The sequence below is a fragment of the Pogonomyrmex barbatus genome, unplaced genomic scaffold (assembly GCF_055798465.1).
Source record: "Pogonomyrmex barbatus isolate J1 unplaced genomic scaffold, ASM5579846v1 scaffold14, whole genome shotgun sequence".
NCBI lineage: Eukaryota > Metazoa > Arthropoda > Insecta > Hymenoptera > Formicidae > Pogonomyrmex > Pogonomyrmex barbatus.
Window position 1 is genome coordinate 5,754,767 of NW_028297110.1, and position 13,415 is coordinate 5,768,181.

The 13,415-nt window shown below is 49.8% G+C and overlaps 1 protein-coding gene across 8 annotated transcripts; it reads left to right on the forward strand.

Annotated features, from left to right (window-relative positions):
- The first annotated feature begins 104 nt into the window (after positions 1–104).
- Positions 105–13,391, forward strand: LOC105428150 (uncharacterized). 8 transcript variants are annotated; one of them, XM_011640259.2, is made up of 3 exons: positions 105–1,445; positions 10,542–10,732; positions 12,635–13,391. In XM_011640259.2, the coding sequence occupies exons 1-3, from the start codon at positions 1,368–1,370 to the stop codon at positions 12,672–12,674; spliced, it is 309 nt and encodes a 102-aa protein (XP_011638561.2). In that variant the 5' UTR covers positions 105–1,367; the 3' UTR covers positions 12,675–13,391. The 8 variants fall into 8 exon arrangements, with proteins under 8 accessions (XP_011638561.2, XP_088928901.1, XP_088928900.1 ...); XM_089072775.1 differs by lacking the exon at positions 105–1,445 and adding an exon at positions 1,470–1,900; XM_089072774.1 differs by lacking the exon at positions 105–1,445 and adding an exon at positions 1,472–1,874.
- Positions 13,392–13,415: the final 24 nt, after the last annotated feature.

Below are 13,415 nucleotides of genomic sequence, written 5' to 3' on the forward strand. Positions count from 1 at the left end.
GGAGCGGCATGAATGGGCAGATCCAGAGAACACCAAATGCGCGCGCCTTCGAAAATCAAAATCAATGTCCGACACCGTTCGCACCAGTCCCGTTCGCCCGCTCGCTCGCTCGTTCGCTCGCTCGTTCGCTCGCTCGCTCGCTCGCTTACTTGCTCGCTCGCAGATTACCCACGCCCTTAGCGCGCCTCACGGTCCCAGCGCGGACGTTACGCGGAGTGTAGTGTCGTTTGTCGTTTCGCTCTCTCCGTCGCTCTCTTTCTCTCTCTCTCTCTCTCTCTCTCTCTCTCTCTCTCTCTTCTTTTTGCGTTCTCCCTCTTTCTTGCTCTCGCGGCCGCACAAGCGCGCACGAGATGCATGTATACACGCGCACTTACTCATTCTCCCTCCTTTTTCCGAATCTCCCCTTCCATATTTCTAATTCTGTTCTATCTCTCTTTCTCTCCTTCTCTTCTCGATCTTTTCCAAACACTCGCTTTTCCTTCCTCTAGTCAATTTTTCTCGCTTTCTCTCTCGTCTCATCTTGTGTTCTCCCTCACTGGCATCCCTCGACCAAGCCGGTCGAACAAAATCGCACGTAGAAAGAGAGAGAGAGAGAGAGAGAGAAGAGGGAGAAAGCGGGGGTTAAATTACCTCCCTCGTTCGAGAAGCGCTCTCTGCCCACCACCATCACCACCACTATCATCACCACTACCATCGCAGCCAGTCTTTACTCCGATCCCGCGCCAGCACCATCGGCGAGTCCGCGATTTACGCGTGGAGCATCCCTCCGTGTTTAACGCGGCTCCTCTTACGCGCGCCCTCTCCTTTCTCCCCTTGATCTCTCGTCTCGCTCGTACCCTTTCCCTCTCTCTTTCTCTCTCTCATCCGCCTTTCTTTCTCTTTTTGCCCCTTCTTCTGCCATCCTCCTGACTCGGAATCTCGATCTCTCTCACTCGATCGCATCCTTGCGTTCGCCTGTCCCGCATCTCGCCATCCCTATCCAATTCTCTCCTCTTCCTCTGTTTCGTTCGGAGCACGTTCGGATCCGCGGATAACGCGCGCGTCCCACCCCGAGCATGTCGGAGCCGCGTTAAAACCACGCGTGTAACCGTTAATTCACGCGTCTGTCAGTCGGTCGGCGACAGTCTAACGGAGGTCCACGCGCGCCGCGAGATCGTCGCACCGACGACGACGTTTACGCGGCCGTCGTCGTCGACCGCACGCAGTGACACGCGCAAGGAGCGGCGGCACCAGCCGCAGCAGCCAAGAACCAACGGCGAGAGACAACTCCTCGCCGGCAAGAAGGGGAGAAGAAACAGCAGCAGCGAGCGCCGTCGTTCCGCCGTCATCGTCATCGTCGTCGGCATGATGAACGCACATCCGGGCCGATGCTCGTCCTCGCGCGTACCCCGTCGTCGGTGATACGGGGGTACGTCGCGCGCGCGCCGATTTCACACGACAAACATGTGAGTGCGAGAGCGCCTTCTCTCATCCCCGCCCTCCGTCAGCTTCCCTTTCACCCTCGCCCTCCTCCCTCGCCCTCGCCCTCACCCTCTCGATCCGTGCGCACCCTCTGGTCGCGAGACGCACGGCGGAGAAGCGGAGCTTGTCCGCGGACTCTCGCAACGCGCGCGACTCGCGAGAGAGAAGGATCTCCGCGGCGGTCGCCACGACCGCGCCGACGAGGGGTGGTCGCTCGCTCGTTCGCTCGTTCGCTCGCTCGCTCGCTCGCTCGCTCATTCGTTCGTTCGCTGAGGGAGGTAACGGCTCCTGTCTCGTCTCGCATCACCTCACCTCGCCTTGCCTCGCCTCGCCTCATCTCGTTCGCGCATCGCCGCAGCCGTCGCCGCCTCGCGCCAGGAACACGGAGAGGATGCGTGACGCACTCGACACGGGCGAGTATAGCTCGGGGGTGTAGAAGGTGGCGATTCTCTTTATCTCTCTCTCTCTCTATCTTTCTCTCTCTCTCTCTCTCTCTCTCTCTCTCTCTCTCTCTCTCTCCTTCTCTCTATGTTTCTCCTCTTCTCTATCTTTCCCATTCGCCCCGTGTCATCCCGTCGCCGTCGCGCCGATTATCCGGCATCGCGAATCCCACGGTGTCGTCGAGAGTCGAGTAGATCGAGTCCCTCTCGCATTGGGCGGGTACGGCGTAACGAGCACGCCGCCGGACGAGCCACCCTACTTTTCCTCGGGGTGGTTTACTTTCTCGGGACTACCCTGGCTAGTCGCGTCGCGTCTCCCGCTCGACTCGCCTCGGCCCCCGTGAAGAAACCCTAAATAACGCGATTACGGGCGGCCGCCCGTATCCTCGGGTGAACTCAATTCGTTCTCGGATTTGGAATCGGATCGTGCGATAGTTACCGTTGAATTCGGAGGGTAAGTCGGAGGGACGTAAGTTTCATACGGCGCGCGGGGTTTCCGCGCACGGAAACTTATTTTCTCTCGGCGAGTGTTTCCCGACGACCCAGTGCTTTTCAGCGTCCCTTAGGTGTGCCGAACGGTGGGATTCTCGACGCGACCGTAAAGTGGACCTTTCTGAAAATTCACTCGGTCCAGTGCGAACGGATCCTGGATCCTGAAATCCGCGCCCGGCGACGATACAGGAATAAATTATACGATAAATTATAAACAGATATGCGGTCGTTTCCACGGACGAGAGAGGTCCTTTTATCGTTCAACGGTGTTCCGCCGACCGTAACGTGAACGGAAACGAAACATTTCGACTTGTCGGAGTGTGATTTCGCCACGCCAGTCGTTCGGAAGTAATCATCCATTCACGGTAGCGGCTCGCGCGCGAGACTAACTGTTATAGCTTTACATTCATGAATCTTTTAGAGTACGTCAAAAGAGAGAATCGATAGATTATACACAATCAAATACAAATCCCGCCCGACGCGTACATTATAGCCGCTTGCGCTTGCTTGGACACGCTTGATCAATTCCGACTTTGCCGTGAAACTCGCAACCAAGTTTCCGTCACGATATCCGTTCGCTGTAATTCTAGTTTAATTCATTTCAAAGCGGGCAAGAGGGGGAGAGAGAGGGAAAACGAGAGAAAGAGAGAGAGAGAGAGAGAGAGAGAGAGCGCGAGGGAGGCAAGATGGTACCTCCGTTAATCTATTACACAATCGACGATGCGAATATCGAAAGTCGGGATCGCAGGTGCGGGACGCCGCGTCGATTGTTTATCTATAAAAATGCATGCGGAGATTTTCCGCGTTATTGACGAGGGGCGTACGTGAGAGTTTTTCAGTATGCGGGGAATTCGAAAATAACCGACGATAGACGGGGGAGGATATCGTTTTTCATTAAAACAACGCGCGTCCGAGTCGCTATTTTTCAGCGGCCATTCGCATGTGCGTGTGTACGTATTTGGTCACGGGGTCGTATGTGTGTGTGGGGGGTGTGTGGGGTGTGTGTGTGTGTACGTTCTTGTTGGCACGGGGAGGGGCACTTATGTACACAATTTGAGCTACTGCACGTACGAACGTAAGAAAATAATATATATAATCCGCGATTTCTCTCTTTTTCTTTCATTCTGTCCAGGGAATATTTAACACTGATTTTACGTGTTACGTTTAGCTGTTAATTGTGCAAGCGACACTCGTGTTTTCTTGATAGTTTTGGCACGTACGAACGATTTATTTTAAATTCGGCTCTGATCACAGATGGATAATGTGACAAATAAGTGACAATTAAGGCAATTTGTATTTTAAAAAGTTGATGCGAATGACATGTCTATCAAGAAAATGCGGATGAGCGTATTGCAGCTGACAATGCATCGATAGTTGTCGATCTCATCGTGATATCGTAAGTGAACCGATTGTACATAGTGTGCACGAGAAGAAAATCATTTCTCAAAGACAAGTATTCGCGACTTAATTTATCCTCGCATGGGCGGAGACGCGCTTCCGCTTGCTATTCGCGAGCTGCGATCGGTACCGCCGGCGATCGCAGCTCCGGCTTTACGTAAGATTATTATAGCACTTTTATCACGTGGTCGTACGTGTCGTCGCCGTTATGTCATCTCCGTTTCGTGTTGCCAACGAACCTCGCCGATTTTATCGGCGCTTCGGATAGCATCGGAATACCGTATTCCGATTTCTGAAGCCGAGTTCTCTGGCGTCAGAAGGAAGAAAAAAACGACGATCGCTCGTGTATTTACAACGCGTATCAATCATTTTTCTTAATTTATCAAGATATATACATATATATATATTTTTTTTTTTCATTATCAGAAACACGTCGATACTGGAAAGGAAAATTTAGTAACCAGTTACGATGTGACGTCGATTAGACAAATATCGCGATGTAAATTTATAGGGCGGCAAATACCGTGCTCGGGGATCGTAAACACGAAGATCGAATCGGGCGGACGTAACATTTCGTGGCGATGTCAAACTTCAATTGCAGTTCCGGTCGCATTGCACGAAAGCTTTGAATTCCCCCGACCCGAGCTCGCATCGGGTTCGCTCTTTCCAGCTGCACTTTATTAGACTCTCTGCGCGCTAAGTGAAACGGTGTGTCGTAGTTCACGCTTGGCGAGGAAAAACGAGAAGGGGAAAAAATGAGAAGGAGAGAGAGAGAGAGAGAGAGAGAGAGAGAGAGAGAGAAAGCGTAGACAAGCGCGAAAAGTGGAGGTTGAAGGGAGAACGAACTTATTACAATCCGCGATAACAATCTGCCACCTGTCTTGCCTTTCAGCCGGACGTGACAGCATCAATGATAATGATAATGATCATGTTGTGCAATTTTCATCTTATCGGGGAGCGAAATATTTCGTTAATTTCATAATTTCTGTTCTTTGTCAACGAGACGTAATTTGCGATGGAGATTTTGTTAGAAACGACGAAAAAATTAAAGAGTAAATTTTTATGCCATAAAAATGGTTCTTTTTCTTATTCAAGACATTTATTCAAGGGAGGTATCTGCGAGTGCGATGTTCGCGACACATCTCCATTTGTGTTAACACTGGTTTAAGCATAGATGAGGAAATGAGAGAGATCACGCGAATTTTAATTGCGATCGAATCGTTTGCTATAACTGGCGTATCGTCCACTAGAAAATAGAAACAGGAGAGTCGTCGATCTCCCGTGATAATCCGGAGGAAAGAATGTTCCAACGTCGAGATCTTATGCATCTTGAGTTCTCGCTTCGCTCTTTGACGCAAAGGCGGAAGCTTCGGCGAATACTACAAAGGTTGTATCAGAAATCGCGCGTTTTCTCGAGCAGTCGATTGTCAAAGGCTTTAGGGAAGCCCGATCCGTTTTCAGCGAGAACTCGCCCGAAGATTTCAGATTAGATAAACCTTATTACGCCTGCTTCTGTCATTATCTACTTGTCTTTCTTCCTCCTTATCCTTGTCCTATTTTTATAACCGCGCAACACACACTTTTCGCGATACAGCGTTTGCTTTTTAATTCACGCGAGACTTTTTTCCTTTTTTACTTCCGCCCTTTCTTCTCCCTCTTTCTTCTCATTTTTCTCTGTCGGCGGCGCGGCGCTTAGATGGGGCGGGCTGGAAAAGTTACCGGGGGTTAAAAGCTCTTTAAAATTTCGCCAAAGAAAGACCAACTCGAAATTCACGAAGCGAAGCGAATCCGGCCAGGTGGGGTGGAGGGGATCCGGCGGGACTTCCGATGCACGCCGTTGTATATATATCGACGAGAAATACCTGGCCGGCCGACTATGTGTTATACCCCTTTACCGAATTAGGTTGTACATACATCTACCGTTTTCTCTTAAGAGACATCCCCGACCTAGCCGTATAGCTAGCATCGCATATATATATATATAGTTCGCCTCGTCGTCAGGTATGGCGCGCGTTAGAAGTAATTCGATCGACATGTCCCATTTATGTCTACTAGCGAGAGCAAAATGTAATAAAAGCCGCAGCACGGTAATAGCGAGTGCCACCTGTTTCACCCTGGGAAAACGGGTAGGCGTGCGCGCCGATTGATACACGATTCATTCCTTTTTCCCTAATCGGAATCCTTTTTGCACCCTGTCCTTAATTCACCACGGCAAACGGCGGTGGCTTCGCTTCAGGGGGATGGGACATCGAGGGGAAGGCGCGGTACATCTTCGACGTGCAGCCGCGCGATTATGCAAAAGTCTCCGCCCGATTTAGCTCGCATTCGCCCAATTTAAAGCGTGATCGATATGGCCGATTATGCATTAACGTGGTTAATATTTATTAACCGAACGGGAAGAGGGATTTTTTTCCTCCCTTTTCTTTTTTCCTTTCTATGAAGCGAACGAAGATGTAGGCCGCGGAGGCCGATCGGATCGCGAATTTTCTTTTATTCCTGACAGTACGTTTCTCTCCCTCCTCCCCTCGTGCCCCGCGCCTCGAAAGGGAGACAAATGTTTAACGTCCGAGAAGCGACGCTTTATTATTACGTTCCTCCGTAACCTTTCCGAGCGAGAAACAAAGAAGTGTTCTTCATTAATGAAATATCAAAGGTTATTAACGGCGGTCTCGGTACGCCACGCGACACCCGGTGGACTTCGATTTTCGAAACGCGGTTTGCGCGCGCGGGTACGCACTCATGGAGAGGGATTTTTTTACAACGGGGGGAAGAGAAGAGCCGCGCGCGGACCCGGAGGTCGTTTGACGTTAACGGCGACCGTGCGACACGGACCTGTAAAAATATGCACGGCGCAATTTACGCGCGCGTTTATGCAAGAAGACAATACGTGCACGTGTATGTGTGTGTGTGTGTGTGTGTGTGTGTGTGTGTGTGTGTGTGTGTGTGTGTGTGTGTGTGTTTTTTTTCATCGGCAAAAAGAGCAGCGTATCGGAAAATTTATTTATAGTTCAATTGTGCCGCCAGGGCGGCCGCAACGGCCGCCGGCTGTAACGCCTCGTAATAAGCAGAGAGATGCATATAAGTGGATCACGACCTTCTGCTATTTTTTTTCCCATTTAGTCATTAATATGTTTTACGCCTCTCGGGCGCCGTTGTATCGAAATGCACGCCCGCGCCGACCCGCCGACGATCAAAATGCGCTTTCGGACACGCGGTCCCCGTAAAGTCGACTCGACGAGATCGACTTTCGTTAATGCCGCGACTTAGACTTAGTTAGCCGCAATCTATCTCGGATCACGTATCCCGATATATACTCCCGTAATAAAAGAAGCGGCGCAGGTCGACCGAAATCGATAGCCGATAAAAGTGTTTACATTATTACACGCGGCTGAAACATTATTTTTACATTTTCCGTGAGCCGGTGCATTTACAGATCCTCCGCAGGATAAATATCTTTTGCCTGGACACAATCGCGATCGCTCGACGGAACACACGGGCCGTCGCTGATGCAAAAAATATTGCGTTTATTTTTCCGTGTGATTTTCCTGTAATTTTGTTTCTGCCCTCCTATTTTCATCTTCCGCTTCCCGAGCTTCGTATAAATTTATTTAGATAATAAAAAGTGTCGCGCGTTTCGACTCGGAGCATCTCATAAAGAACGAGATCGGTGAGATGTAGCGACTTATAAAATTGAATCGAACGTTTGAAAAATGGAAGAGGCCTCTTTACTCATATTATCTTACACAATCGCTTATCTTTACACGCTCTCGCTTTCTATACTAAAATTATATCTTGAAGAAATGTCTCGTGGAAATCTAGAGGATCAGAAAGCTCGGTCGGTCTCGCGACCGTGCGGGTGTACATTTATTTATTTCCACACACGGAGAAATATGTGTGATATATGCCGCGTGGGAAGCCGAAGGACTTCGATCCGATCGCCCGATACGGCGAACATTGTGCATTACGTATTATTAGACACGCATCCCGGCAGCGAATAATCGCGCTCGCGCCCGCGCGGCCTACCGCCTGTCCACTTAACGGAGAACATCGCGGACAGTGACGCAAGCGATTTTAATACTCATCATCCACCGGGGATGCTGTATAGGTGCGCGAAGTAGATCTCTTTTAAAAGATCGCCCGCATTGTCCGCGATGAATGCGCACACGCGCGACACACGCAGTTATCAGCGCGCTGCAACCCGTGGCTGTCACCGGCCGTTATTTTAAAACGGCATTACGGAAATTCTCCGTAATACCGCGGTGCGCCTCGGGTGCGATAAAGTGCTCGAGTACGCTTCGATCCGCCAACGTGACTGCCAACTACCGTGGCATTTTTAATTATCTTCACCAGCACGCGCCGTTAATCTACGGTGGCGAGCACCGAAGCTATCGGGAGACGGGGGAGGAAGCTCGATTTCAGCGTTTTAAGTTTCCGCGACGAGTGTCACATTTCTTCTTTCGGAAAAGCAACGTTCCTGTGAATCTCCCTCTGAATCGTGACGTCGTTGTTCTTGTATACGCTGAGACGCGGTTCCCCGGAGAGGTTTCGGCGGATCGCTAAATCAGTTCCGCCGGCGTGATTCTGACGCTCGAATGGATTTTCCTTTGTTCCAAATCGGAAGTGGAGGTCTCCTTGAGGGATCTCGAGGCGATCCGATGCAGCGGCTTCGTTAGCATTTTCCGGAACTTTCCGCGCGTCCTGATACGCGCCACGTGAGATTCTGAATCGTCTAGGCGTATTAACAAACTAATTAAGGCCAGTGTTCGTTATACAGCGTCCGCTTAACGAGACCGTGCGTTTCTATATTTATTTATGGAGCAGGTCGCGTGACGATGTAGGGTCAGCGCAATCACTACGTCGAGACGTTCTTCCCTGCCCTGTTATAGCGCCTATTCCCCAGCGAATCGGAGGTGATGTAACCATAGCTACACACTATTGTCACACGCTACCCGCGTCCTACATGGACCAATGCGAGCACGGCATCGGGGGAATCGAGGTGTTTTCCGCTTCCGAGCCGCTTTTATATCCGCGAACGCGACGAAATTGGGAAGAAATCACGCGTGCCGATTTATCGCTAATCCCCGGCGTGGTCGATTTATATCGAATAAGAGTACCACTCATCCTTGAATTGTGAATAATTCTGCCTCGATAACGAAAGCAATCTCGGTAATTTTATAAAATCTTTACGCATCTTTCATGGCTGGATCAATCCCCCCGGCGGTGAAGAAATCGGGTCGCGACGACGCGGCTGGTTTTCTCGTAAAGAAAAAAAAAAAAAAAAGGAAAGAAAGTAAAGAAACCGCGGAATTCATAGTGCGTAAAGTAACGATAGCGCCGCCGTGATGCCATCGCCAACATCTTGGCAACCGTCCACCGCGATTTAAATTGCCTTCGTCCCGGGACCATGTTCAACGCTCTGTTGCGCTTTCAGTAGTCAAACTAAACATCCTGTCGCGCGTAACTTCCGTGTTTCGCATGTGTAACATTAAGAATACATTTCAGAATGCATTTGGGCTTTCTATGAAATTTCGTAATTTGTTGTGCACGCTTGTCTGATTACAACGTGCGAGCGACACGAAAGGGATCGACTGGGGAAACAAAGAGAAACAAAGAGAACATCTTAAATTCTTTTGTTACCAATGTATAATTGACATGTTTTTAATTTACCGTTTTTGTTGAACGCTAAGGATGGTCTGATACAGGTTGAAACGTCCGTTTTTAATATATATTTCCGAACCGTTTAAAATATATACTTAGCAGGAACATCTATCCAGCTTGGCTCATATGCTCTTTTTATCACATCGTTTTTTAACATTCTTAGCCTTACTCGCATACTCGATAATTTAAACAAGGAGAAATATTACTCGAAATGTTAAAGATATATTTTCTTTATTAAGAAATTCAATTCAATTCGCTCGAAGCTTTTTTGTATACGTTTCTGTATACGCGAAACGAGGCTATCTAGGAGAGCTGAACAATTCAATGCCGTCGTTAGACGGCGTAAGGTAAAAATTACAAGCTCGCATCGATTTTCGAACGACGTCCCGTCACTCGCTTCCGATTATCTCGAGGCGGACGCGGACGCCGTTCGACCTTCGCAAACGTTACGAGAAGCTCGATACTGAAGTTCGCGCCTACTCGCCGCGCGAGAAATACAGTCCGCGGAAACGTTAATACCAGCGAATAACAAACGGCGAAGTACGTGCGCCTTTTGTTCCACGCGGTAAATGTCGGCCGGCGTAAAATGCCATTGATTCAAAGTAATATCGCTGATTCCTCGACAGTTCTCTCTGTTGTCGAGCAAAGAGAAACTAATTTTGGGCTTCTCGCGAATATCGGATGAATCGGAGGATTAAAAGGGAGAGGCGTGTGTATTATTTAAACGTCAGGGTAAACGAGAACTCATTTATTTGACGCGCGGTTGGAAAACCGTATAGAAACCGAGTACGGGAGATAGGTGGTAATGTAGTGAATCCTCTCTCTCTCTCTCTCTCTCTCTCTCTCTCTCTCTCTCTCTCTCTCTCTCTCTCTCTCTCTCTCTCTCTCTCTCTCTCTCTCTCTCTCTCTCTCTCTCTAGAAAACGATTTTCAAAACGATCTCGGATGCTTGATGAAGGAATTCGCTCCGGCCGGAATTCTCTCCGTTTTACTAATTTTCGAGCTGTTTAAGTCTCTTTAACGCTATCGAAATACTCTCCCGCGGCATTTTCGCGAAAAGATCTAAATATCTCTGGCGTTTCTATAATTACAGGCATCGAGCATGCCATGCGCACTTAATGGGGAGGTAATCGCGTTGCACACCTGGCGCAATATGCATCCTTCCACGCCCTTGCCGCAGCAGCAGCAGCAGCAGCAGCAGCAGCAGCAGCTCGACCATCTCGCCAGGGATATCGAACTGGCCGCATTCGATGAGGAATCTGTCGCAATTATGGCAGTTATCGAGTACGTTAACTTCTTCCTCGAGCATGCCGTACCCGCTGTTCCTACACGATAAAGACAGGATTCGCGGGATTTCCCCAAAGGAATTCTTCGATCCGGAAAAAGGCCCGGAGAATCGGGAGGCGGATCGTCGAGAATTTCTGAGCCGCTTTTAATTTGGAGCTAAACTTTAAGTCCACAAGAACGATTTATTATAGCAAAATCCATCCGAAATTAAATGAAGGATGAACTTCGCTTTACCGATTCTCATCCACGAGGCTCAAATTCGCGAATTTCCTCTCCTTCCGGCGAACATGAAGCTAATACATTTCGATATTCTTGTCGAGAAATAAAACGGAGCGTTAATCGAATTAGACAGAAGAAATGTAATTTTTTAAGTCTTTCATGTAAGCATCTTTGATCATTGAGATGCTAAGGGAAATTATTTAGATTATTTAGATTAAGATATAAACGTACTTTATTTGCCGCGCGCGCGTCTCCGTACTTCATCATCCGCCTGCGCTAGAGATGTCAGCTAATTGTACAAATTAACTGACTTGACGACAGGACCTTTCCAGGATGCACCGCTGCACAGGCGAATCTAATTCGTGACACTCGCAAAATTTCCTGCGCGTATTAAGGCCGACGCGCGCGGCGCGGCGCGGGGTAGGTGCGCGCGTTTAAGCGGACAAGTGAAATACGTTCGTAATTGGAGCGCCACCGCCCTTCGCCGCCGCGAATTGGCATCGCGTCTTCGAGAGGAGGAAACGCGATCGAATTGTGCGATTCCAGACGATAACAAGTCCGAAACTTTTACGTCTTCCGCGCTGTTTACACCGAGAGATCTCGCGTACGCTCGCGTTCTTCTTCGCATACGCGTTCCAAAGTTAATTCTCGCTTTTCTTCGAATTTTTAAACGGGACGGGAGCAAATCTCGTTGACGGAAAAAAAAAAACGCAATGTCGAGGGAGTCTGGGAGCGCCGTACGTGAACTTTTTATCCGTGCGAAAGAAATCTACGAGAGATTGCTGGATACGGCTGACATTTCCGCGAAATTAAGATCCGAGAGATCATCGTTATCGCGTGTTAGATGTGAGAAAACAAGGTCAACTGCCTGATCGTCGATAATCCATTTTCTCGAGTCTCTGATAAGCGACGTGTACGATACTGACACACGCGGGAATCGCGGAGTAAACGCGATTACAGTCGTGCATATACGTGCGGAAACGGAAGTACGAGCGCTTGATGCATTTAAGGCGCATTTGGGGTGCGCGTCTGGTTTACGCGTGAGTGGCGAATAAGTAGCTCGTTAGTGCGAAGTAGCAGTCGGGAGAGAAGAGAAGTGCAAAGCCTCTTGCGCGGATTCAGAAGCGGAAACGGAACGAAAGCCCCGCGGCATTGGTTGCGCTTTTCGCGATTCGACCGACTGTAGTAGGTCCGCGTCGCGCGTCCGAAGAAAATGACAAAGGAGAACTTTCTTCTCTCTTCTTTTATTTTTTCCCCCCTTTTTTCTTCTTTACCGCCACTGGGGTGACTCTCGGTGCACGGCGATGACGGCGGAGGATTAAGACAGGTCGTCCGAGACAAGATGCGGGCCACTTGTGTCGAATGGATAGTGGTATCTCGACAGAAGGGCCGCTAGAAATTAATCTTGGACTGTACAGATTTTATTTCTCGCTAATAGAAAACTTACGTATTCATTTAAACTTCAAAATTCTTCATTTTTTTCGCACAGATGTAGTTATGCAAAAGTATGTGTGTCTCAATATTTCTTACGAATTTTTGCCAAATGAAAACGTAGGAATAAAAGAGAAAAATTGAGAAAAAAGATATCGATATTGTTGATATGAATTTGTTAATGTTTACCATGTTAATAACTTTATTAATAACGATTTTTCGGTATATTTGCTTCGTTTCTGCTCGCAGACTCGATGTCTCCACCGAGAGGAGCAAGCGTGGGATGTAGTTGACACTACCTTCCACCTAGCGAGAGCACGACGACGACGGAGGTGGAGGACGAGGAGGAGGAGGAGGAGGAGGAGGAGGAGGAGGAGGAGGAGGAGGAGGAGGAGGAGGAGGAGGAGGAGGAGGAGGAGGAGGAGGAGGAGGAGGAGGAGGAGGAGGAGGAGGAGGAGGAGGAGGAGGAGGAGGAGGAGGAGGAGAAGGAGGAGGAGGAGGAGGAGGAGGAGGAAGACGAAGACGAGGAGGACGACGACGACGACGACGACGACGAGGACGAGGAGGCGGAGGAGGAGAAGGGAAGAGATCGCGGCGATAGTGGTGGTGAAGGTGGTACCGTTCGCCGAATCCCGGTGTCCGGCGACGAGGGGTACCGGAAGCGTGGCGTTCGCGCGTTCGCGCGTACGTGCGTGCGTGCGTACGTGCGTGCGTGCGTGCGGGCGGGCGTGCGTGCGCGCGCACGGCCGCGTGGGCGAACGCGGGCTCCGTCAGCGTACCCGCCGCGCGCATGGTAAAGGGGTACGCGAGAGCGAGGGCGAGGGTGAGGCGGGCTACGCGGGACCGGCGGTGGTGCCCCGCGAATCGGGGTTCCAGTCGAGAGCTCGAGGGATCCGTTCGCGAGAGAACCAGAGGACGCGCGGTCGCCGACCGGTAACCGTACCGGAGCCAAGGGAACGGAGGGTAGATAAGGCGCTGGGACGGCCTTCCGGATTAACGAAATAAAGAGAGGAAAAAAAAAGGAAAGAGA